This window comes from Caloenas nicobarica, chromosome 1 (genome assembly GCF_036013445.1).
Source record: "Caloenas nicobarica isolate bCalNic1 chromosome 1, bCalNic1.hap1, whole genome shotgun sequence".
In the NCBI taxonomy this organism is placed as follows: Eukaryota; Metazoa; Chordata; class Aves; order Columbiformes; family Columbidae; genus Caloenas; species Caloenas nicobarica.
The window spans coordinates 192,595,721-192,621,572 of record NC_088245.1 but is presented as its reverse complement, the minus strand read 5'-3'; the positions used below and the strand labels follow the sequence as shown (position 1 = coordinate 192,621,572).

The 25,852-nt window shown below is 42.1% G+C and overlaps 1 protein-coding gene across 1 annotated transcript in view; it reads left to right on the top strand.

Moving 5' to 3' along the window:
• MTUS2 (microtubule associated scaffold protein 2) overlaps positions 1–25,852 on the top strand; it is a 187,252-nt gene that overhangs the window by 108,779 nt on the left and 52,621 nt on the right. The window contains exons 4-6 of the mRNA XM_065655778.1: positions 5,292–5,453; positions 19,090–19,188; positions 25,036–25,244. Coding sequence (XP_065511850.1) covers positions 5,292–5,453; positions 19,090–19,188; positions 25,036–25,244 — 470 coding nt within the window. The remainder of the gene's footprint in view (positions 1–5,291; positions 5,454–19,089; positions 19,189–25,035; positions 25,245–25,852) is intronic.

Genomic DNA, 25,852 nt, shown 5'->3' with positions numbered 1-25,852 from the left:
TTTTTCTCGTCCTATCACTTGTGAAGAAGACAGTGACACATATGGAGAGAGGGTGCCTCAAGCCATCTGGGAGCCAGTGGGATTTTGATCATGGTTTTCTTTGAACACGCAGCCCACAATGTGTTGTCAGCCCTGACTTCTGCACGTCTTTACTGGCGTAACAGTACAGGGAATGAACGGGTCCAGCTGGGACTCTCCAAAGTAATTGTGAGTGTTCAAACCCCTTTTCTTCTCTGTATTTTTTTCACAAGTGGAAGAGCGGGATTCCTTGGGGCTCATAGTGAGGAGACAATAAAAGTGAGGCTGAAGGCCTTTAGCTCCAGCAGATTGTGAATAGTCTGTTAAATATTCTACTGCAAAGTCAGCACTGCTGCTCCTCATAGAGCACAGTCTGCAAAATACAAGGCGTTTTTTGTAGGAGCACCTAAATGACTTGCCAGGTGCTTCAAAGGCAAAGAGTCTCCCCTGGTTTAGATAAAATGCAAAAGTAGAGAAGTAGAAGGGAAGAGGTACAATACAACAGAAGATGTGATCACCTGGAAACTACACTACTGAATCACCTGCTGCAGATAATAGTGGAAGGCACAATCCTGGACTGACAAGTACCATCTGATGAATAATCTTTCTGATTTTCCTTCAAGAAGTGAATTCCGCAAAGTAAATGAAAACCTATATTTTCCTCTTAGATCATGAGGAATACACATTTTCCTGGATCTTTAATTTCATTTCTTCTTTGAATGCTATTTGAAAAGAAAAGTGGAAACCAGTACCATGTGTAGCAAGGTGGAGCTCAGCTTGCCCTGCTCCTGGGTAGCTAGACACTGCCCTAAAGATACATGGAAGCAGCAAGCATTTGCTTTTTGGAGCATACCGTACATGCACATGTCGTTGCACCCCACTGTCTCTTTCTGAACTCCATCTCCGTGAACAGCAAAGTAGGAGATATTGTCTCTTACATTAAACATCTATCTTATCACAGCAAATCCTGGATATATGGATATTGCTATTGTGGTGAGTTGACCTTGACTGGCTGCCAGACCCCCATCCAGCTGCTTTCTTACTAACCCTCCTCAACAGGATGGAAGGGAAAATAAAATGAAAAAGTTCATAGGCAGAGATAAAGACAGAGAGATCACTTACCAATTACTGTCACTGGCAAAACAGACTCAACTTGGGGAACATTATTTACTATCTTTCCAATTGAAATGCAGTTGAATGGTGAGAAACAAAGACAAAAAACCCCCCACAAAAAACAAACAAGCAACAACAACAAAACAAAAACAAAACAAAAAAAACCCCAAACCTAAAACAGCTTCCCCCACACCCCTTTTTCCCAGGCTCAACTTCACTTATTCCTTCCCAAATTCTCTACCTCTTCCATCCCACCTCCCCACCAAGCAGCGCAGCGGGGATTGGGAATGGGGATTGCGGTCAGTACCTAGTAGTTCCTCTGTGCTGCTTCTTCCCTCTCACACTTTTCTCTGCTCCAGCCTGGGTCTTTACCATGGGCTGCAGTCCCTCAAGATAAACCTGCTCCTGGGTGGGCTCCTCTCCAGGAGCCACAGATCCTTCCAGGAGCTTGTTGCTGCCATAGCTCTCCATGGGCTGCAGTTCCCTTCAGGGCACTTTCACCTCCTCCAGCATGGGATCCTCCATGGGCTGCAGTGTGGGTAACTGCTTCACCATGGTCTTCTCCAGGGGCTGCAGGGAACACCTTCTCCCCCTTCTCCTTCTCTGACCCTGGTGCTTGCAGGGCGGTTTCTCACGCTTTTTTCCTCACTCCTCACTGCAGGGCAGTGTTTCGCGCTTTCTTAAGTACATTTTCTCAGAGTTACCTCCAGCTTGGCTGACAGTCCCAGCTGTGTCGTGTGATGGGTCTGTTGGAGCTGGCTGAAACCCTCTGGAACCAACTGTGTCTGGCACGGGGCAGCCCTGGCCTCTCCTCGTGCAGCCTCCAACACCTTGCCACAGACACCCAGTACAGCGATGCAGCCTGTCTCCCTGACTCCATTTCTTATTAAAAAATTAAAAATCTGAATCACTTTTTTTCTTCGCCTTTTTGCTACTGAAGGGGTTTGTCCAGCCAGGACACGAGGTTGATGGTCAGCTGTCTCCAGGCATCTGGCATTTCTGATTCAGGGGTCCTGATGAGGCTGTTTGTCAGCTTTCCCAACCACTCATTTCTGCAATTAACAGACCTCTTATGCTGTGTTTTAGACAGTAACACTGTTTGTACCTGGTGGCACTTCATCTTCAATAACTAGAACAGCTTTTTAACTTTTTTTTTTTAATAAGAGGTTATGTAACTCCCCTGGACACCTCATTCTTCAAAGCAGAAATTGCTTTTTTTGGTGAGGTTTGTGAGTTGAAACGTTCTCCATATAATACATTTCACAATAGATAACAAAGGGTTTCAGTTAAACAGCACTTGAACGGCCTTTCTCTGCAAATAGGAATAATTTCTTCTTCAAGGTTAGTGTTACCACAATTGAAACTTTTAAACAAATTGCAGAGGAAAGAAAAAATTTTCTACAAGTTGTGCTACCCAAACCAACTGGGTGAGCACATGCCTGAGACCTCTTCAGGAGCATGATGCAGGTGGAATGAGGTGGATACACATAGCATCCCCCTGCACCTGGTAGGGACGTCCTTGTGTACAGCTGCAGAGGAGACCGGGCCGGGTTTTCTGCTGACGTGACTTTACTGAGGTCAGCAGTGCTTTCTCAGCAGATAATTAAGCACGTAATCTTAAGCGTTTGTTACATCGGTGAAGAATCCGTGTAGTCTGGATATAAAACAACAACCTGATGTGCTGAGGGGTTGTTATGTGCACAGCAGTGTAAAGATGACAGATGCTTCAGGTTTTCCTTTTCCTTTGTAGGGTACAGTACACTGTTTAGTTTGAATTTTTAATGTGTCTTATTATTTGAACAAAGGTCAAATGTGTTTGTAGAAGTCCATGTATACTGCAGGTATGTGCTTTAAATTAAAACCTAAATGCAAGCAGCCTTAGAGACACAGCAAAACTTAAAGCTGTTTTGTCAGAGCCAAAAGGTATATTCTTCCTTTATCAGAAAAGACGATTTTCTTTTCCAACCTGCACTTTTTTTCTAGTGGATTTTCAGTAAGAGAGGCAAAAAAAATCTCTCCTTTACTTGCATACATTTATGAAGCCTACACCTTAAAAATACTGGAGATTTGGACATATCAATTGTTAAAATAATGTTATCATTTTCCTGCAGGCAGTACCTAAATAGCATTGTATCGTATCTTTTTAAAATAATAGAAATAAAAGTTATAGCCGTTTTCTGAAATCCTATGTATTTCTCGCCACTATCTCCACTCATTTTTTCAAACAAAATGTTCATCCTTCTGCAAATGTTCAAGTCCAGACATACTGTAATCTTTTGCTCCTCTTAGGCTTTCTACTCAATAGCTAAAGAAGATGCTCTAAATTTGCCTTTTTCAAAAGTTAAGAAAAGATTGATTTCCTTAAATCTACGAGGAGTCTAGGATGTGATTATTCCCTAGATGGCAAATTCAGGAGGAAACTAAACCCATTAGAGGTTTTGGAAGAGGTCAATATAAACTGGAAACCTTGGCAACAAAATGTTCCGGTTTTTTTGTTTGCTTGTTTTGTGCGGGTTTTTTTGGTTTTTCATCCTATTATTAGAATCATAGAATGGTTTGGGTTGGAAGGGACCTTAAAGATATCTAATTCCACCCCCCCTGTGATGGGCAGGAGCACCTTCCGCTAGACCAGGTTGTTCAAAGCCCCATCCAACCTGGCCTTGAACACTTCCAGCGGTGGGGCATCCACAGCTTCTCTGGGCAGCCTGTTCCAGTGCCTCACCACCCTCATGGGGGAGAATTTCTTCCTTCTACCTAACTTAAATCTACCTTCTTTCAGTTTAAATTCCTTACCCCTTGTCCTATCACTACATGCCCTTGTAAAAAGTCCCTCTCCATCTTTCTTGTAGGACCTCTTTAGGTACTGCAAGGCTGTTATAAGGTCTCCCCAGAGCCTTCTCTTCTCCAGGCTGAACAACCCCACCTCCATCAGCCTGTCCTGACAGGAGAGGTGCTCCACCCTCTGATCATCTTCATGGCCTTCCTCTGGACTCCTTCGAACAGGTCCATGTCCTTCTTATGTTGGAGGCCTCAGAGCTGGACACAGTACTCTGGGTGGATTCTCACAGGAGCAGAGTAGAGGGGACAATCACCTCCCTCTTCCTGCTGGTCACACTTCTTTTGATGCAGTCCAAGATACAGTTTTCTTTCTGGGCTGCAAGTGCACATTGATGGGTCATGTTGAGCTTCTCATCAACCAACACGCCCAAGCCCTTCTCCTCAGGGCTGCCCTCAGTCCATTCTCTGCCCAGCCTGTGTTTGTGCTTGATATTTCCCTGACCCATGTGCAGGACCTTGGCCTTGCTGAGCTTCATGAGGTTCACACGGGCCCACCTCTCGAGCCTGTCCCTTCCCTGTAGTGTGCTGTCTGCACTGCACATCCTGCTGTCTTCAGAAAACTTGCTGAGTGTGCACTCAATCCCACTGCCCATGTCGCCAACAAAGATATTAAATGTTGCCGGTCCCAATACCGACCTTTGAGGAATGCCTTTTATTGCTGGTCTCCATTTGGACATCGAGCCATTGACCAAACTCTGAGTGTGATCACCCAGCCGATCCCTAATCCACCAAGTGTTCCATGTGTCAAAACCATGTTTCTCCAATTTAGAGACAAGGATGTCATGTGGGACAGTGTCAAATGTCTGAGTGTCATTATTCAAACATCTGAGTGTGGTCTGAGGGACTGTTTGTGGGAAATCCATCCTGGGTAGGAGAATTCAATGCCTTGCACCACTGAGTCCTGCTATTTCCCCTTAACCTGACAACAAGCAACTCCCAAGTGTTAAGGTGAGTGGGTAGGTTGGCTCCTGTAGCAGCTACAAAGCCAAAAACAAGTCATCCACTCAGATATTTAGATTTTTTTTTTTTTTAATGAACCTCGCGGCCAGATACTTTTATGGAGCTAGCCCAAAAGTAGGCGTTAAATTCCTGTTGGAGTCAGACTCCAACAGCTGCCAAGACTTTATGTTTAAGTAAGTTGCTGGGAACTCTTTATTTCTATGTAGCCATTTGTATTGGAGAAGGTCCCTATAACTTAGCCCAAGCTGCAATAAGAATATGTCTTTGTAGATTATAATTGCTGATACAAACTCAGTCTGTGTGCCACAGTTCACATACATTTTTAATGAACTTATAATTAGAGCAATTTTGGTCTCCTGCAGGTTCGAGCTTTGGAAATGAAGAGCAAACCACTCCTAAGGTATCTGCACCTTCTAAAGATGTCCCCAAGGGGAGCAGTAAGAGCACAACACAGGTATCGAGCAGCACAGCGACTCCACGCAGGAGCTTACTTCCAGCACCAAAAACTACCACAGCACCTGCTGGTAAGTGCTTCAAACTCGAAACACCACCTGTATCAGGCCAAGAAATGCAGAAACCCTAGTATGATGCTAATTTACTGCTTACTCGATTAATTTTAATGCTATTCTTGGGCACATTGCCAATGTACTGATTTGGACTCTATTTGCTGTAGTCAGCAACATGGTTATAATCTCGTTTTGTGAACTATGTCTGGAGTTGAAGGCTTTTAGTACTCCTAATTACACATGCCAGAGATTTAGTGTATATATTATTGATTGTCACCCCACACAGCTTTTTGAAAACATTGCATTGCTTTAGAGACCAAAGCATTCCTTTGAGCAGATAATTAATTGCTAGTTATCCTTGCAAGGAGGGGAATACTGGTGTCTAAGTTTAAGCGATTTGTGGTGTTTTGACTCAAAGGGGAAGAGACAAGTAGATAGATAGATAGATAGATAGATAGATAGATAGATAAAAAGCCTTTTTTCCAGATTGTTTACTTACCTAAGCCCTCCTTCAGCTTGATCTCACTGTGTCTCAAGTCAGACAGCAATAATTCATAGCATCTCACACAGAAAAGTCTACAGTTTTCTGACAAATGCATCTTTTATTGAAAAACATGTGCATCACTCCACCATCTCCTGCTAACACTCGTTTCATGGTGCCTCTTCTCTAGTGTGGCACTTGGAGACGGTGTACGAATTCTAGGTTTCTCTTGGCAAGGACATAGGGGTGTATCTTCTTGGGTAGAACTCACCACTTTTGAGGGAGTAAGGAGCAGTTCGTGCTGCCTGCCCTTGAGGGCTGCTAACAGTGGCCCACCTGCCTGCCCACTCAGGGCGATTGATGAGAATATCCATGATGGTTAACATCTATTACACACTCAGTGCTGGAAATACAGAAACTCAAGTTTGGGTGTAATGATTGAGTTAGGGATGTTCATTGTGACTTGAAAGCAGGGTCAGTATGATTATTGATCATGATTATAAAATAAGTTAAAAGCATGGCTGTAGACACCCTCTCCCCTGGTTACAGATAACATCTCCTCACGGCAGGTGGCTTCAAGCACTTTCCTACACACTGGTGGGCAATGGTGCTTTACGCTGTTCCAGATCCTGTTTGTCCCATTGCCTTTTCGTCTAATGTGGTCTGAGCACTTACCTTTCTGCACTGCCATGGCCCCTGGACTTCCATCAGCCATGATCTCATGAAGGGCATGGTAGTTCCTCCGGGCCCAAGAGATACTGCTGGAACCACAGTAAGCTCTTGCACGCATGGTCTCTATCTGTCTCCACATTCATTCCTGCTTCCTCATACCCCAGGAGATCCTTCAAGCCTCTCAAGGGAAAGGAACATCAGTGATCATTTTAAAACACTAGTAATTTTTAAAGCCATAATTGGAGAAACTTACTGGTGAGAAGCCTGTGCCTAAACTCGTCATTGAACTCTTGTATGTGGCTACCGAGGTCAATATTTCATCTTCTAATGTGGAGAGGAAGGAAGAGTGTGGTTTCAAGATTTATGTTCCCGGAAAGCACTTCATAGATCACTAGGACAGCAGGGTGAATGAGGTGTATCATACTGTATTAGTATGATAGTAGTGAAATATTAATTTATTTGACTTAAACAGTGATACTTCAAGTTTCTGTAGAGGAGCTCTTCTGGCCTCTGGGATTCTTTTGTCACAGGCCGTTAAAAATCCTGGGTCTTTTCCTAATTTTGCAGCCTTACATGAGTGAGTCCTTGCCAGGGAAGTTTCAGTTTTGGGGCACTGCAATGAGCTAGAACTGTGGTGTTTGATATACAGTCATGCTAATGTGGACATGCAAAATCTAGCACAAGCAGGACTAATTGAATTGTTCAGGCTGTCACCTCTGAGTTTGCACATGTTCCAAATCTCAGCCCCACACACAAGACCAGAAATTACAATTTAATACAAAACAACAGTGATCAGGCAGTAGGTTTCCAGAAAGAGTGTTTGCTGTCACATCAGGGGATAAACACTGAAGGGGAAAAGAATTACTGAGACTGTCAGAAAGCTGAAGTTGACTTTTAATTTAGGTTTTTAATGTATGAAGTGATTTGATCTATGAAACAAAAGACTAATTTTTTTTTCCTGGATTTTACTACCTCTGGAGACAAAGTTGAAAAATAAAAGGTCATAAAGAATTTGGATCATGATGAAAAATTGTCCAGTTTTCTTCCTTCCAAATAACCCTAATTTGCTCATTGTCCTGAGGTTGTCAATGGATGTTTTCTGTGTCATCACTTAGTCTTGGTGTAATTTTCTTCAGAGCATTTGTTGTTTTGGTTTGGTTTGGTTTTTTTTTGTATCTCCCTCCAGTAGCCATATCTACTTCCATGGGTGCACACAAAAGGAAACTCTTTGCCCGTGCTTCAAGTTGGCTGCAAGTGAGTTTATAGTCTGAACTCAATAGGGAGACTCAGTCAGGTGAGGTAAAACTTGCCTGGTTTATTCTGGAAGGAAACTAAACATAAAGCAGGGGTACCTGTCTGTGTTATGCAAACAGTCAGAAACAGATCCTGAACAGAGATAACTGGCAAGTTTGGGAAGTTAGTATACACAACAGAGAGAATTAAAAAAAACCCCGTGTTTGTCCAAGGTTCTGGTTTGATTTTTGTATGAGTCAAGATAGCAGCAGATGTATCTGTGGTCAAGCCATGATTTTTTTTTAATTAAAACAGTGTTATGGTTCCTCACAATGCTAAGTATCTGATGGAAGCAAATAAAGCTGAAATAAATCAAAGCAAAGATAAAGACAAGGGGTTTTAGCAAGTCCAATCCTGCCTGTTGTGCAATAATATATGAACGCTGCCTGTAGATCCCAATGTGATAGGGAACCCTACAGAATGTAAAATCTTCTGTCGAAGTACCCTTTGGACAGTTTAGCACATCTTTTAAATGATGAAGCATAAACCCGTATTTTTAAAATTGAACTCTTTATTAAATCAGGAGGAAGATGCTACAGATCCAACGAAGCAAGTGGAGAAAGGGCAGTGAAGTGTTCATATTGCTTTGGGCTTTCTGATCCCGGGCAAACAAAACCACCTAACAAAACCCTTTAAAATTGTGTCAGATACTATATTTTAAATATGGCAGAGAAAGTGCATAGATGTGCTGAAAAGGCCACTCTCCAAAAGTATGTCCTGCAGCAGGTGGAGGATGTAAAAGTTTAAAGTCTGCATGTACAAACATGGTAAAATGTCTGCTTGTAGTGCTGTTCCAAAGTGGAAAGAACCATCACTGACACAGGCTACCAGTCTATGCTGGACAAGTCTGGCATTATTACTGGACATCACAGGGCAGGAGATGGATAACGAGAAGGGAGCAGAGAGGTAAAATCAATGTTTAAAAAATGTTTGAAGATATACTAAAAATTAATCCACACCTTGGGTCACTGTTACTGACATGTCATAAAGATAATGAATTTCATGCTTGGGGAAGCAGCCAACCTCGTCACTGCAACAGCAACACCAAAAAAACCTTTGCCAGTGCTCCAAACTGAAGGGACAAAATGTCTTGAAAACAGTGGAATGAATAAATTTCTAACAGTCTTTCAAACTATTACATAATGGCGATCGTGTGCACAGACATACCGAAGACCAGAAGAGCAACCATGGTGTAGGAAAACAGAACAATAGAAAAGACAAATTACTTAATATGTTATTGAATGAATGAAACTACAGATTATCTAATATCCAGTGACCATTTTGGATGCCCTTGTATTGAAGGTAGTCTTTGTTCTCAAATGGAATGCAGTTACAAGCAATCCAGATGCAAGTTTTGAGAAGGGTTTTAAGGATCATTTAAGGGAAGACTCAGAGCATCAACAATGCATCTCTAAAAGACTTAACTGGACATGGATTTGTCTTTATCACGTTTTGTCATGTTCCTGGTTAGCAGCATCACCAGTTTTTTAAAACATGTTAAGGCATCCAGCTCTAGTTTGCCAGGGTAGCCTTGGAAGACAGAAGAGGAGGTGGCTCATCAGACAGCCCCTTCCTAGGAAGGATGGCCTCAGCCTTGTGAGCCTCCTTGTTGCTTACCTCTTACTTGCAGCTGGATCATGAGGACAGCATCTGCAAAGGAATGATTGGTGTGGCACCTGTCTATCCTCCGTCTCAGCCCCGTTTCTCCACAGCTGAGCTGGCAGCCACCCAGACCCTGTGGACTCATGGTTGGAAGGAATGAAATCACCACAATTTCATGTTCTTTTCCCCCCAATGGCAGGAGACAAGACACTGCCCAAGGCTGTGATCAAGGAGAGAGAGATGGTCTCCACCACAGGTGGAATTTATTAGCTGGGAGTGAGAGAGGCATATCTTTGTACTCTTTCTTCTGTATGGGGGGAAATCCCTGCCTCTAGCAGGAAGGACTTACAGCACAAACCAAGACTATCTTGCAAGCAAGGCATATTTTCCCATAAGAAAAAGTGATAAATTACTTTAGGAGTGAATTATGCGTTTGAGAAAGAAGTCACCAGCCTCCTTCAGTCAAAGTCAGAAGGCCAGGCTGTCCCATTAGCAGTGCTATTGAAGTCAGCCATATAGCAATGCCTTTGAAAAGCAGGGAAACTACAATGAATCCTTCTGTATGTTCAGTGTGTTTGGAGAATGGTAGATATTCTATGTATAATACTCCTAGCAATCACCTAGTAGTAATTGCTATAGGGCTTGATGCTGTGTATGTGTTCATAAACACAGACTGCATGTGTCTAACCTCCTGTGCAAGACATTGCAGTTACTAAAGTGCTTAGAGGACTACACTGTTACAGCTAAAGTTCACAGACATTGCATATATTGTGTACAGCATCTTTAATGAAGAGGGGAGAAAGTATTTCACAAAAAAGAAGGCCGCCATTTTAATACAGAGAACATTTCTGAAAGAGTGGGATATCAGGTGATGTAAGAATTGCATTTGTATTTCAGAGATGTACATAATTTTAATTATGTATGAATAGGAAATTAATTCAGAAAGGAGCATATCTACCTATATTAATGATTGGAAAATAACCAATAAAAATCACATGAAAGCTTTCATGTATTAGGTGTTACCTGAGAAGACCACGTGTGCTGTAAATTCTCATTAAAAAAAAAAAAAAAAGACAACTGCTCAAGAGAGATTATACTCCTGATATTTCACTAAAAGTGCTTGTCAAATAAATTGAGTTACAGGGTATAACTCATATTTAATTAATGAAAATGGACTCCTATTGCTGCTGCTGTGCAGTGATTCAGATGATAAAAAACCCAAAACTATGGGTTTACATGGGATAACATGGGATTAAAACAGTGGAAGATCATTGTCATGCAAATTGTTTTGAAGACATCAACTGGTTGGTTTTTGACTAGTCTATGAAAATAATGCACTTAATTAGATTTCAGTGTATTGCACAGCCCTTTTTTTGTGTTTTTAGACCCCTTCCATATTTGCATACCTGCCAACATATAGAAAATGGGGAGGAAAAAGCATACTTGAGTAGAAAAACTGAGACAAGTCCTTTTAATTCACTCGAACACATTAGCTGCTTTGAGAAATACAGTGATAACCTAACTGATACTTACCATTTCTATTATTGTTTCATATTTTGTTTAAAGACAGGTGAGAGCGGCTCTCTGTCAGAAACTTTGCAGCTAAGATCCGCCTCTGTAAAGACATATAAGCTTCCTCTTTCCACAGATGTTGATAAAAATATGTAATCTTTGAGGCAGATATATACTGAATTTTCTGTTTCAAACTTCTCCGAAAATGTGGGAGTATCTGCAGAAGGCAATGTTCAGAGACAGCGGATTGACACCTTCCCGTCCTCACACGGGATTTGTTTTACAAACCCCTTAGATTAATGTTCACCATTCAGGTCCTAAATCAAACCAGGATCCAATTCTGTCATAATTTGGGCAAAATCCTTCAGTTTGACATAGTGCAGTTAGTGGTGTATCTGGTGAGCCCTTCAGGATGCATTAAAAAACTCTCAGCATGATACGCCACAGCAGTTCGTAACTCAAGAAGAAGAGGTCTGTGTTGTGCATGGAGAGGGGACTCAGACGAGCAGTGGTGCCTGAGCTGGTGGTGATGGGTCTGGAGAGTCACCAAGTACAGCACCATGCAGGCATACCTGCTTAGATCCAGAAGCAGTACAATGCATTCACCCAGCGCTGCAATCAGTTGGTTATAATTAAATTGCTGGCCAGGAGGGTTGGTTTCATCTGCTCTAGCCTTCCATTTCTGGAGGGAACTCAGACTTCAAAAAGGCAAATGCAAAGTCTTGCCCCTTGGGGGAATAATGCCATGTAACAGGAGAGGCTGGAGCCACCTGGCTGGGAAACAGCTCTGTCAAAAGGCCTTGTTTGGAGGTCCTGCTAGACAGCAAGTTGAACCTGAGCCTACAATGTGCCCTTGCAGCAAGAAAGACTAGATGCATACTGCAAGAGTGTGGCTGGCAGCATCAGTGGTCCTCTGCCTTTATTCATACTTGTGAGGCCACTCACAACTGTGTCCGGTTTTGGGAATCCCAGGACAAGAACAATGTGACATACTGGAGTGAGAACAGCAGAGTGCCACCAAGATAGTCAAGGGACTGGGGCACATGACAGGACAGGTCAGGAGGAGAGGCTGGGACATCTGGGGTTGTTCAGAGAAGGCAAAGGGAGATCTTATCATAGTCTTCAGTTACTGAATAGGAAGACAGAGAACAAAGCCAGACATTTCCCAGAGGTGTAGAGTGACAGGACAACATACTCCAAACACAAGTTAGAACACAGGAAATTCTCACCTGTGAAGGTGGTTGGCATTTGATCACCTGTGAAACTGGTCAAACACTAGAGCAGATTGTCTAGAGAGGTGGTGAATCCTCCATCATTGGAGATACCTGTAACTGAGCTGGACAAAGCCCTGTGCAACCTGCTGTAGTGCAACCCACTCTGAGCAGGAGGCTGGACCACAGGACTTCAGAGGTCCCTCTCCACATAGGTGATGTGCAGTTCTGTGTGCCATGAACATCTTGGGCCCACAGGTGAATAAACGTGCCACCATTGTGGCACACATGTTGTGGCCTCTCTTGCACATTCAGGAGGAGTAACTCATGAGCAGAAATGTCTAGCCGAAGGGTAGGTCTGCACTGGGGAGCTGAGTGCATGGCTATCACAAAGGCAACAGGACTTGCATGAAATTCAGGGGAAAAAAAAAAAAAAGAAGAAATAATGTCTCAATCATTGTGTGTAAGATTTGAGAAGTGATTTACACCTGACCAGCTCTGAGTAGTTTTCATTCTCTTAATGTAATACAGCTTCCTCTATGGTATCATCCCTCTCTGGTCTTGTTCAGCCACATCCTTCTCTTAGAACACAGAAACCCACAGAAAATGCAGCTTGGTGCCTCTAAACTCTGCTGCGTTTTGAAACTTCTCATAATTTGCATGCCATGACAGTAGCAATAAAGAATTCATTTGAGCAGCTTGTTTCTGCTTGGTCCACTCAATTAAAATCAAAAGCATTGTTCAAAAAACTAACCCAGTCAATTCCTGTGCTTTTACAAGTACCAGTAAATCGTATGTAACAGGCAGGCTGTTAAATACAATCAGTCAAGATGAAAAATGGGAGGCTGGTGTTATCATAGCTCTTACTAGCAAGCTTGCAGTGTCAAATGTGCCTCTTTAATCAGCTTCTGCAAAATCCAGACAGCACAAGCTCAGCAGGAGGGAGAGAGATGAACTAAGGTCAGCTGAGGCAGGGGGGAATGAGCACCAGTACGCTTGCAGGGCTGGAGAGGGAAGAGTCCACTGGTGCTTTGTTTCCCTTTGCAAACACTTCAATCAAAAGCTGAATAGTAAATACACAGCGAGTTACACTGATGTTGTTCCCATATTGAATACAGGGATGTGCAGCACTACACTGCAGGTGAAAGGGAGACATTCAACTGCGAGCCTTCCAGCCTCTCCTGGGAACCACTCCGAAACATGCCATAGCACAACTCTGGGAGGAAGTGATGATAAAATGCCATGGGATCCATGCTGAATGACAAGAAGAGAAGGCGTAGTTGTTTTAACTCTGCAACTTATGTTCGATGTTCTGAGTTACCCTGAGATTTTCTATTCAGTTCAGAATGGTTCTTTTTGTCAGGTTTATTTTTTTACTTTAGTTTTTGGTTGGTTTTTTGTTTGTTGGTTGGTTGGGGGTTTTTTGTTTTGGTTTTGGTTTTGGTTTGGTTTTGTGGTTTTTTTTTTTAGTACTAGATGAAGAGACCTTTTAATATAGAAAGAAAACTATCAGTTTCAGACGAGTCAATGAAATAGTCCTTATCCTTCTTTTTTCTTATCAGATTGACTTTGAAGGTGAAGCAAATGCAAAGGGAAAAGCACAAGCATTAGCAGTTTCTTCTGCAACAAATACATAGTCTTTCTTCTACACCTACTTATTTATTCACAGTCTTTCAGTGTCTCATAGATCAAGGAACCAGAGTCTCCAGAGAGAATTAGACTACTCTTATTCTACAGAATCCATCATCTTTCCAGCTTTGCTCATTTTCTCTCAAACAATACATGCATGGATGTGTCATTACTCACCAAGGACACGACTAGTTGTGGTATCAGGGGGAAAGGCAGAAGAAAGCTCCAGGCAGCTCTGTGTGCGTGTGAGTGACTGAAAATGCTTCCTTGGGGTTTTTTTAAACTTGCAGACTGCATTGGTTAATTTATAAAATACACCTGAGAACAGCTGGAATCCAACTGAATGCAGCCAGTCCCATTGCATTGTTAATGATGTCTACGGCATGTTAGAATTTGCTTTGGAATAAATATTCGATGTGTAATTTGTTAGCATGTTTTCAGTCTGAAGCGTGAAAGCAAATCAAAGCCTATCCCACTGTACTGGCTTTGAAGAGTCAGAAAGGTCCAGGCAAATACAAGTTCTGACTCTGCAGCAGCTCTTGAGAAAATGTTTCAGATAAGAAGTATGTAACTCTAGTTCCTAGGTCAGCATTCAGCAATGATGGAGGAGTGGAGAAGTGGCTTTGTCTGCTGTTTTTCCAAGTGATTGCTGAATGATTTAACATCTTTAGTGTTTTGCCTTGTATTTCTAATGATTTTGGCTTTGCTCCTTCTGCTCGGTTTGAAGCAGGCTGTGTGTATTAAATACCTTTACAGAACTATGCATTTGGATCAATTTTTCAAAAGCAAATGCTGTAACCACACCTGTAGACAACATGAGCAAGTATTTATTCTCACAGTTGTCTTATGGCCTGAAATATCCATTTCTTTATAAGTATAGCTTTTTAAAGAGAGGAAATGTGGGGACATTTGTAGCCTTAAATGGAATGTAAATTCATATAAAAATTAACAGTTTGTGGCTTTGATTCCTGGCTACTGGAAAGACAAATTCTCACTCCATGAGCTCCCATGGTGAAGAGGGTGGGCAGAGCCTTGGCAGCTGTTCCTGGAAGCCTGGATATCAGTGGTGGTTCCTGCTCTGCCAGGAGCCTTTCACTGGGAGGCCCAGTGCTAAGAGCCTTGATTATGCAGCCAGCAGGAATAAAGGTAATGTACGGGCGTTTAGCACAGAGCTAACTGGAGTTCCATATTTCCAGCCTGTGGACAATAACACTAGGAGGTTGAATTAAATTTTGTTCCAGATCAGAGCTAATATACTTTTTAAAAGACAAATTTGGAAAAAATTAAAACAGTGTGCTGGTTTGAAAGAATATACAAGTACGGTTCTTAATTTCCTTTTATAATTGTATTTCACATCTTTTTATTATTCATCATTGTATGCATAGCACCTTTTGACATTTCACAATACATATGACAGTCAAAATATTATTTGAGGTTTTACAGGTGTTCAAGCACATAATAAGGGCTTAAATGTTTGTCTTATTTCCTGAGTTACAGTGGATCATCAAACTTTTTGCGTACATTACAGCCTTTGAGTTGATGCTGGTAGACTCTGAGGTAGAAAAGACCAAACTCTATAACCTCCCACTGTGCCGTACCCTGTGGTACAGCATTATGCTTATTACCACGCCAACGCTCCCCTGCAGATTTTTTTAAACCTGAAATTCTAGATTTCTGTGAAATGACAACTTCAGAGCCCAAAGTCTTGTCATTTAGAAATGAATTTTCCCAGTGGGAACTTCTCTCGAAATCAACATGTTTTCTAAATGCTTCTCTTTTAACCAACTAGCAGCTGTTGTTTCAAAAGAGAAGAGAAAGAACAAACCCCAATTCCAGGAAAACATTCAGCACAAGCTCTTATTTGAGGCCCTAAAATTTCCCTGTGGGTGATGAGCTTAGCAGAACCGTAACAGTTTGCTCCTGCAGACTGTCCTTTCTTTTGCCTGCTGCCTGATTCCCAAATCCCTCCCTGCTGAGGAAGGCCACCAAGTGGCCACCAAGACCTTTCTGCTTATGAAGGAGAAGCTGAATTGTTGCTAGCTCCACGTGCCCCTCTCCTCTGCCCCTTCCCAGCAGAACTGTGCTGTGCCCAGGCTCTTCCCTCACTGCACAACCCCTCCTTGCTTCCCCAATTGCTGTATTGCCACCCTTACCAGACCTTAGGAGCTCTCTTAATCTTGTAACTGAAGGGAAGGGGAGGGGAGGCAGTATCCTCACTTCCCCTCTTTGTTATTAAATCCTACTCTTCTGTCCTTGCCAAGATATCTATTTGCATCTTTGCTCACAACCTGCGTCAGTCTCACTCTGCTGGTCTCCCACCTTCTGGGGCCATTGTCCCTCATGCAGCTGTCCCTGATGGGCGCTGCCATCTGCGCCCGCTGCCGTCCCCAGACCTCCCTCTGCAGAACGATGGTGCTGCCTGGGCTTCTTTGCTTCTTTGCTCTCCTTTCTTTGAACTGAGCTCTAATTGGGGAATTGTTTCTCGCTTTGTGCTTAAGTGGCTGAACTAATTCCCCAGGTGTTCCTCATTGAAAACTTTTCAAAACCACACATAGTTAAGTATTTATATTCCCCTTGTTTCTGCTGAAAGTGTAAGGAGAACAGTTCCTGCCACTGTCTGTGTTTGACATTTGCCATAGAGAAATTTACAGAGGATCTTGGTATGGCCCATTTGTGCATCATATTTTTTGTTTTGAAAAACACAGGAAAACCAAGGCCTCATTGCCATGAAAAAGTAATGCTTGAACCTGTAACCATATAAACTATACCTTGTAAAACAAGCTCTGATTTTGTCTCACGGCTCCCAAGTTGCTTTCACTTCATCCTTAGTAATGAAATGGCACCATAAACTTATTTTATGTCCTGGTCTCTAGTAAATATAGTGTAGTAGGTGGCAGAAACAGTAAATTTATATCCTCAGTCCCTTCACTGTGAAAAGTATTAATCACAAATGACAGTCGTAGCCTCAACATGTCCAATTTATGAACAGCAGACAAAATAGAGATGGACAAAGTAAAGATATGAAGAGTTCAATCTTTACCAGCCCTTGACAACTGATGCTGCCATTTGCCTATGATCAGTGGGAGGGAGTCAAAGAGGGTGTTAGACCTTCTCCTGTGCCATCTCCACAAATAGTTGGACACGGGACTTGTGCTTGTGCATGTGGTCTTTGCAGAAACAGTCTGCAAGCAAATGCTGAGAGGCAGTGCTAGAAAATGTGAAGCTTGGCTTCTGGTGCGTGGCAAATGCTGCATCCTCAGCTCACTGCTTACAAGTCTGGATGGAGAGAGAGGTGGAAAGGTGAATGATGTGTCAAAAATAAGCCTGATACTGCAACTGTGACTGAGAGGGTGAAAAACTAGTCATCCAGTGAGTGTCCCTGAAGATATCATACTCACATAAAATTATCACTTTTCTCAACTATTGAAATAGCCAGATCACATTTGCATTAAGCAAAATGGAAGATAGTGTTAGGTTTTGGACTGAAGCTGTCTTTAAGCACCACCAAAAAAGTACGGTTTTGTTTGCCGGCTTCAAATACTTCAGGGGACAAATACTGTGGGACATTTACCTACAAGACGTCCATGAATGTACTCATGAAAGAACCAAAAGTTAATAAGGCAAACATTGTTTTTCCTTTATGACGAGTGGTTTGCCTTAAATCTGCTGGTAAGTGCTCCAAACTTGGAACACCACCTGCATTAAGCCAAGAAATGCAGAAACTTTGCTATGATACTAATTTACTGCTTACTCGATTAATTTTAATGCTATTCTTGGGCACATTGGTGATGTGCTGATTTGGACTCTATTTGCTGTAGTCTTTTGAAATACGGTCAACAACATGCTTATAATCTCATTTTGAGTGTTGTAGGCTGAAATACAACCCCCCAACAAACACTAATGGTAAAAAAGGAAAGCAAACAGGAAAATACACTAATGTCTCAGGGATTTGGCTTTTCTTGCTCTTCCTTCTTACTTCTTTGGTGAGTGTTTTCTGCATGAAATCTGTGGCTATGACTGCCACACCATGGGCAAAGCAGCAGGACAGGACTTCACTGTTGCTGCACTCAGCTCGGTCCCTGCAGCTATTTTGATGGTAGTGGGTGGGCAGGAGGAGTGAGCTGAGCTTGGGTGGCCTCTCTGGCTTTCAGTTGAAATTGTATCTCCCTCATACAAGAGGCAGTCATTGACTGCAGAGCTTGGACAACTAACAGAGCATCCTGAGCCCCTAACCAGAGAACTCTAGTGGTGGGAGGATTAACTGATGCTACAAAGTTAAAAGAAGGGAAAGGCTAGCACAAAGTTTCACGATGTTATAAACCAAGAGCTTTGGGACATCGTGGTGTCAATGGGGAGAATTAGTGGCTGCAGAAATAAAGCATAAATGCAGAGGTCAGGTATAACCTGGGGGGCTACAAACATGAGAGGAGAGGAGAGGAGAGGAGAGGAGAGGAGAGGAGAGGAGAGGAGAGGGCAGTTGGCTTGGTACTTGCCTGGGTCGTAGATGAGCATGAACCAAGTGTTGTTTCAGCCTTGTGGACAGCAAAGCAATGTCATGGCCCTGTTGTGTCCCACATTGGCACTGAATGTGCTGCACCTCTCTGGCCCTGCCTGACTTACTGCACAGGCAGAGATGCCCTCTCCTGTTTGAGGCACCACATCCAGCACAGCCCTGACACATCCTGCCTGCTTCTGGTTCTTCAGAAGCCTGTCTCTTGCCTGTATGAGACCCTCTGGGGAAAGCTGGTCACCAGACAAGGTGGTTTCCTGACCTAGTTGATAAAGCAAGGCCCTGCAGGTAACTTAAGTCAGCTTTGCACAGACCTATTTAGCTGTTCCTCCAGCCCAGAAGATGCTTGGCTGAGGATGCCCAGCAAGGTAAAGAGACAGAACACAGAGCCCAGAACAGATAGGATGGGCTATCTTTGTAGCTGTTTGTGCCTTAATGGCATTTGTCACTGTGCAGATGGCTGGAGAACCAAGATAGTGTGTAAGACCTTTTTTTGGCTTCTTTAGTGCTGTGCATGTCAGCTCAGCCACATACACACAGTCATGCTTGCACAAGTGGCAAGTTGGCATCCAGCACAGAAGTACTGTGTAGCACCATTCTGTGCAAAGCCCAGGATGTGTTTTGGTGAAATACTGATATTTTGCCATTCTAGTATGTATCTTAGCGACACAGATCTGCACATTTGTGAACAAAATTATAAAATGGATTTCTTTCTGTATTCTTTTTTTTTTTTTCCTAAAACAGGTCTGAAGAAAGAAGTACAAAAAGATCAGGATGCTAACAGACCAGCTGTCTCATCCCCTAAGAGATCAGCAGTAACAGCCACCAAGCTCCATTCACCAGGTATTTATGAACCCGAAAGCACTATTTCAGGGAAGATTTAAACTTGTTCACTTTGCATCTCTTGTTAACACACTAAAATCTGAGACCTACTGTTGTTAAGGGAAGATTGATTGTGTCCAAGGTTCGTTAAGCTGGCTATGAGCACAGCAGGCTTTATCATCCCAATGCGTGAGATGAATAAACTTATGTTCTCTTTGTTACAACTGTGCAATCATCTCTCCTGCAAAACAAAGAGTTGTTGCTATTACATGTTTAGGGCCACAGGAATATTTTTTTCATGATTATAATTTTCTTATATAAAAGAGAACAGATAGATATAGTGAAGTAGAAGATACCTCAGACAATTAACTGTCATGAAAGTATATTACTTGGAATCTACTCTTACTGTTGTGCAGAGGCACTAAATTTCCTGCCTTATTTCTATGCATAATTGGAAAAGGCATTATCTATAGAAATAACCTTCAGATTGCTATTGGGGCATTACCAACTTACCCCTCAATATTGAGTGAAAACACATGGTTTTAGCATTTCTAAAGAATACCTTTGTTTTTACTGAAATGAAAAGAACTTATTTCCATTTATGTCTACTAGGTGTACATTAACAAATATCTAAGGTAACTAAAGGCTTTTGTAAGACCGGCCTTAGGCTGTTCTAAATGCTTCTGAAATGAGTGGGCGTAGTCCCACTGATTTCATTGTGCTTATGGTTTATCTTCCATTCTGTTACTTCATTTTTCAGACTTGACTTAAATAATTTAAATATCATCTTTACAGCTATGTGATACTTGAGTTATAATTATGGGGCATGTTACTTCATTTTATGGTAAACTATAAAACATGTAGAACAGCACTTTGGCTCCTATAACTTGCATCAATAGTCTCTTCATGTTTACGGAACTCAGGCCCTATTCTTCTCCTTCCTAACCAATAAAATGGAGAAAATGGAAGGTTAAATTTTATCTTTCCAGGCGCCAACAGGACTCAGAATTTTTCTTCTTACTAAGATACTAGGGTAAAAGGTTTATCTTAACTCTGTCCTCTGAGTCATATAATTTTCAGGCTATTTTGTACCTGGTGAGATCAACAAGAGAGATCCAAGGAAAAATTTATTGCAGAGAGTTCCAGACCTGCAGTTCCCCAGCATTTATAATGGTGGGAGTCCAGTTTAAACACCAGCAGATTACAGCACAGCTGATTTGCTTCCACTAGAATTAGAAAGCAAAATGAAATACAGGTATATTTTACTGTGTATTTGTATTGTCTTAAGGAGGCCTGCATTTCCATGGGTGACTTACTTATTTGCATGGCTTAAATTTTTGGCATATCTAATTCATGAGGCCTCAAAGGTTTCTTCATTCTTATGAGAGGTTGAGTAACTGCCCTCTCTCCATCAGACTGATTTAGGATTTCTTAAGCTTGGTGGTCTGAAATGATGGCAACCTGAAATTGTTTATCACTGTAAGGATCAAATAGGAAAATAAACTTCACCCTCACTTATGTTTTTAGAGTAGCCTTTAGCATTCTTTGAAGTAACAACAGCAATAACAACAAACTTTTTTTCACCTATTTAACAATTTCACAAAATAACCAAAGCAACTATTAAACAGGAGAATGAGTGAGTGTAGCTGGGGCTAAGGGGCAGTAACACAGACCTTCATCTGTTGGGATCACAAACTCATGTGGCGTTTACAGTTTGTGATAGGAGAGCATGTATCCCCCGGTTAACTCCACCACAGCTACATGTGGCCATGGAACAGGCTCTAAAATTTCTGAGTGCCATTTCTAGGTTGTTTTCCTTGCTACTGGCCTCCTAACATGCAATTCCTTCTAATCAGTGCTCATTTTTGACTGTCATACAATTTTTTTTAGCCTTGAATCTTATCTTTAGAATTTGGATCAGTCCTCCTGAAAACTTGCAAGGGAGTTTTGAGATGCAGTGTTGTAGGGATCTCAGTTTTATCTATTGATGTAATACCATTCCTGAAAACTCTGTATAGGAGCAGATGTGCATAGATGCAGATGCTCTCCTTCCACCCCATTGCAGGATGGTACTACCTGCTTCTGACATCTGTCACTCTACAGATTGCTTGTTATCAGTCTTCTCAAAGTAATTTTCTCACTTTCCTTACCAAAATGTTGGAAATTGGGGAGTTAAAAGACAAAGAAATTGTATTCCCTATCTAAATCCTCATGGAGGCTGTTAATTATGAGTATATACTTGTTATGTCTCCTTAGTTCAAACATTCAGGTAGATAAAAAAGACCTGGGAGTTTTGAAGTGGATCAAAGAGGTTCAGCGATCTGAGCATACAGTGGGTCTGCCCCCCTGGACCCACCATCAGCAAAAAGGACATTCAGGATCAGGGCCAGCATCATTAATATATACCTTGTTTTGCACAGAGCAACAGAAGAGAGGCATCAATGGCAGAATAAGCTTGGTAAGCTGCTTTTCAGACCCAAATGAACCAAAAAATTCAGATTTATCCCTGAGGAGAACAGCACAGTTTAATTTACAAGGACAGCTTATAATACTGACAAGGACAACATAGAGATGTGCACTTCAAATGTTCCAGTGAACAGGAAAGCTACAAAGACATAAGACCAAACAATCTGATGGGTTTCTGTTTTAATTAAAACTGGACCAATTTCAAGGGCTTCTCCCTACCCTTCTCCCTGTGCCTTCTATTGTAATATCACAATGCTGTCTAAACAACCCAAGATTTTTATACTAAAGGGACGGATATTTATGGTTGTTGCTTTTATGAATTTTTTATATTGTGATAATACCCACTGCCCAGTCAAAAGCCCCTTTGAATGAATTACAGAATCTATAAGAAAACATCGTTCCTGCACAAAAAGATGTACAGGCTTTAACTGACATGAAAATGGAGAGAGGGCAATAGCTATGCTACTTGAGCTCTCTTAATGACAGAAAGTCCTCTCTGACATCCTTTATTGTATTATTTGGGTCTTGCAACATCGTGAAGTTGGTCTTGACATGCTGCGAAACCTGGTATTCCTCTTTGCAAATGCAAGTCATGGGCACTAAGAGTTTCAAAGTCTGTTTTGCACTTTGCAGCTGCAGCATGAGATACTTGGAGACAAGAGGGAACATCTCTGCTGGAGATGGCTCCCCATAAGCTTAGCCTGGAGCCAAAACATAGTCAAGTACGTTGAAAAATATGCTCCCAGTGGCTCCACACAAGCTGAGGATCTGAAAAAGCAGGAATATGCTCCTGGGGTATTGCTCTGGCAAAGCCATACTTCTTCCAGGCCTGATCTAACAAAATTGCCCTAAGGATCCATTTGCACACCCAGGCCACAGTTTTAAAGAGCTAAAATATCTAAAGCGTGACAAAATCACCTCTGGAACAGTGCTCTACTTCACAAATTGGGCTGAAACTCGTACAACAGATGCTTCTCTGAGGAAGGATTCTTCTAGTTTTTAGGAAAGAGGCAGTTAGTGTCTATGGCAGAATACTGTCCTCTGTTCTGTTCATTGCTGAAAATTGGTCGGAGACATTGTTTCTATATTAATTTTCAGAAACTGTATACTATGAGACTATAAAACTGCAAGATACCTTTTTTTTTCACATTCTTGCCACCATTTACTACAGGGTGACAATAAACCATGGCAGATGCTCTCTGTTAACCCCCTGCCCTCCCCACTAAGGAAAGGTAATAGGAGGAAAAGAAAGAGAGACTTATGAATTGGAAAGTTAAAAATGCTTTACTAATGCTACTGATAAATAGAAAAAAAAATGCAAAACCAATCTTGAATTTCACAGTGGAGCTGACATTGCTCCAGTGGCTGCAGGGCAGGTATCCCGAAGTCCTGCGCTGCAATCTGCAGTAAACTGGAACTGGATTCAGGGATGCAGGGCCTGGAACTAGGCCTAGGATCACGAGCAGAAATGGCAGGGTTGTCTTCAGATGCCAGCCAAGGTCAAAGAGAGCAAGACCTTCATGATCTCATGTTTTTATAGGGTGTATGACATGAATGGGATGGAATACTTAATTGGTCAATTTTAGTCACCTGTTCTGTCTGCCTCTCCTTGCAAATATGCCCCTCTCACTTAAGGGACTTGCAAAATTTATCAGTAACCTTGGCTGCCGTAGCAATAAGTCTAAATCTGTGGCTCTTCTGCATACCATTGCTACTGCTATCAGCTCCAGAGCAACTGTTTGAAAAACCTGTAGCCAAATTCAGAAAAGTGCAATTACTTAGAAGAACTTAGCTGAAAGGAAAATTCATTAAAAGAAAACTGGTCTCGTTTAAAACAAAACCAGGCCCTTGTATGTGCAACCCTTTCTGCTAACACTGAAATGTTCATTTTTCATGTGTATCCAGACCAATGTCCACCATCTCTAGTAACACATGGGAACAAGGTGTCTGCCTCTATTTTTTCCCTCTTTCATACCAACTCTAGCTCCTAGGCTAAAAGCTTGAGAGTAGTGGGAGGAGCTGAGAAAGAGAACCAGATATTCCTGGCCAGTATTCAGGAATGAGCTAAAAAGCATCAGCTGAGGAGAGACTGAGAGTGGCAAAAAGAATCAGTAACCTGTGCTGAGGTGTTGCCCAGCCAACTATAAATGTTTGCAGAGGATTGTTCTCGGAAAGCTAAGAAGATAAAAACAAAACAGATTGTCCAAGCAGTGGCTTGAGCGAAGTGACACTACCAGAACACTACTAGAAGGGGTACGTCTAGTTTCATCTTGGTCACTGAGTATTTCCAAAGAAACTGATCGTTGATTCAAGCAGGACATGAACTTAACTTAGGGTAAAAGTGTCACTTCCCTTAAGAGGCTTATCGTGAGTAAGTTTTAGTTCTTGTGCCATTCATATGAGTATGACCCTGTATTTGAGCTGACTATAGAATAGTTTGGGTTGGAAGGGACCTTTAAAGGTCATCTAGTTCAATCCCCAGACATGCTACACCAGTGGTTTCACATCTTTATACAGGATCAGGCTTGCTTCAAGCCAACTTGGAGCACATCAGCGGAGCCAGAGTCTGTCTGGACCTGTTTCTGCAGGCAGACCATTCAGTGATTCTGGTGCGACCAATGGTGCAGAGAGAGCAGACATGAAGAGCCAGTGCTGTAACCAGTCATCATTACATAATACCTGGTGGCATTTCTATGCATATCTGGTTTGTGTTGCAGCTTTAGAAGTGTCAGAAATGGGAGAGCAAGGGGAACTGGCAAGGCAGAAAGCAATATTGTTGATAAAAAGAAATAGTGATAGCCCAATAGCGAGCAACCCATGCTGTGTTTGCATTCGGGGAAGCACAGCTCCAGTCCCACATTGTCCCATGTGGAGGCAAAAGGAAATCTGCAATGGCAAAGGAAATCTGGTACCACTGTCCAGTCCCCACGCTCGGGATTCAGGTGGCCACAGAGTGTAAATGTCATCCAACTGCTTTCCACATCCGCAACACAATGAGGTGAATCTCAGTCTGGAAATGCCCATTTCTCTCATTGCTATTCAAGAGAGTCCAGCATCACACATTAAGGTGCAGGCAGGTGCCTAACATATGTGAGATGAAACCTTCCTCTAACAACCTCAGTCCTCAGCAAGACACTCTTAGGAGAGCTCTCCTCAACTCACAGCAGACCTTCAGGCTCGGAGCCTGAGGTGAGATGACTGTTACAAAGCATTGAGCTTTGGTGCCTAGGAAAGCACAATTCGCTGTGCTCTTGCTTTTTTTGAAAGTCGTTACGGATCTGAGTGAATGCTAAAGACTTTATAGACCTGAGTCCCGAAGTCTTTAGAAACACATCAAGGTCATGCCCATACATATGAAGTAACTGACCCTGATAATCTTTTCTTCTTGTCTCTTCTTTGTAGGACATCCCAAGCAAAGGCCAGGCACCCCAAAGAATGGATTCTCCCCCAAACCAGGAGAGAGTAGAGATGCTGAAAAACAGTTCATTCAGAGACTGAAGGAAAAGTGTGATGAGCAGTCTCGGCAATTAAGCAGTATTCAAGATGAGCTTAAAAGGGCAATCTGTGGCTTTGATGTCTTTGCTATAACAACACAGCACTTTTTCAGACAGGTAAGTGCAATGTGTACTTTTTACTATTGGAAAGATACTTTGCCTTTACACCAGTCACTTGCCCAGATTTATTCCACAGTCATTGAAACTTTGTTCTTGCAAGCAAAGCATGTAAATACTTTGCAACAGTTATTATGAGGAGAGAATTATAATTTGATGCCATGTGTTTGAAAACCAAAGCTTAGGAACTTGGAAGAGGAAGAATTGTGGCTGAACCATTTGTCACAAGCATGAAGGTGTTTCAGGATGTTTTTAGGGGTGAAGTGGATGCAGAAACTTAGAAGTCCCAGTCTCTGACTGCCACAGCTGCAATGGGAAGTGTAACTGAGATATTGATGCTTGTGAACAAATGTAAAAACCACCCATGCATTTAGTAAGCCAAAGGTGCTGGATGAAGGAGAAGATTTTCTTTCTTGCAGCACTTATCTACTGTTCCTGTTCACCACAGATCAGGTGGAGAGGTCCCTGTTACGGAGGTCCCAATTCCTGAAGATGTTAGAATAACATTATCTCAGCATTTAGGAGGTTACATTCAGCAAGTATAAAGAACATAAAGAAAATGTCGATATTAGAGAAGCTTAATTATTCACTAAACCTGAGACAAAATG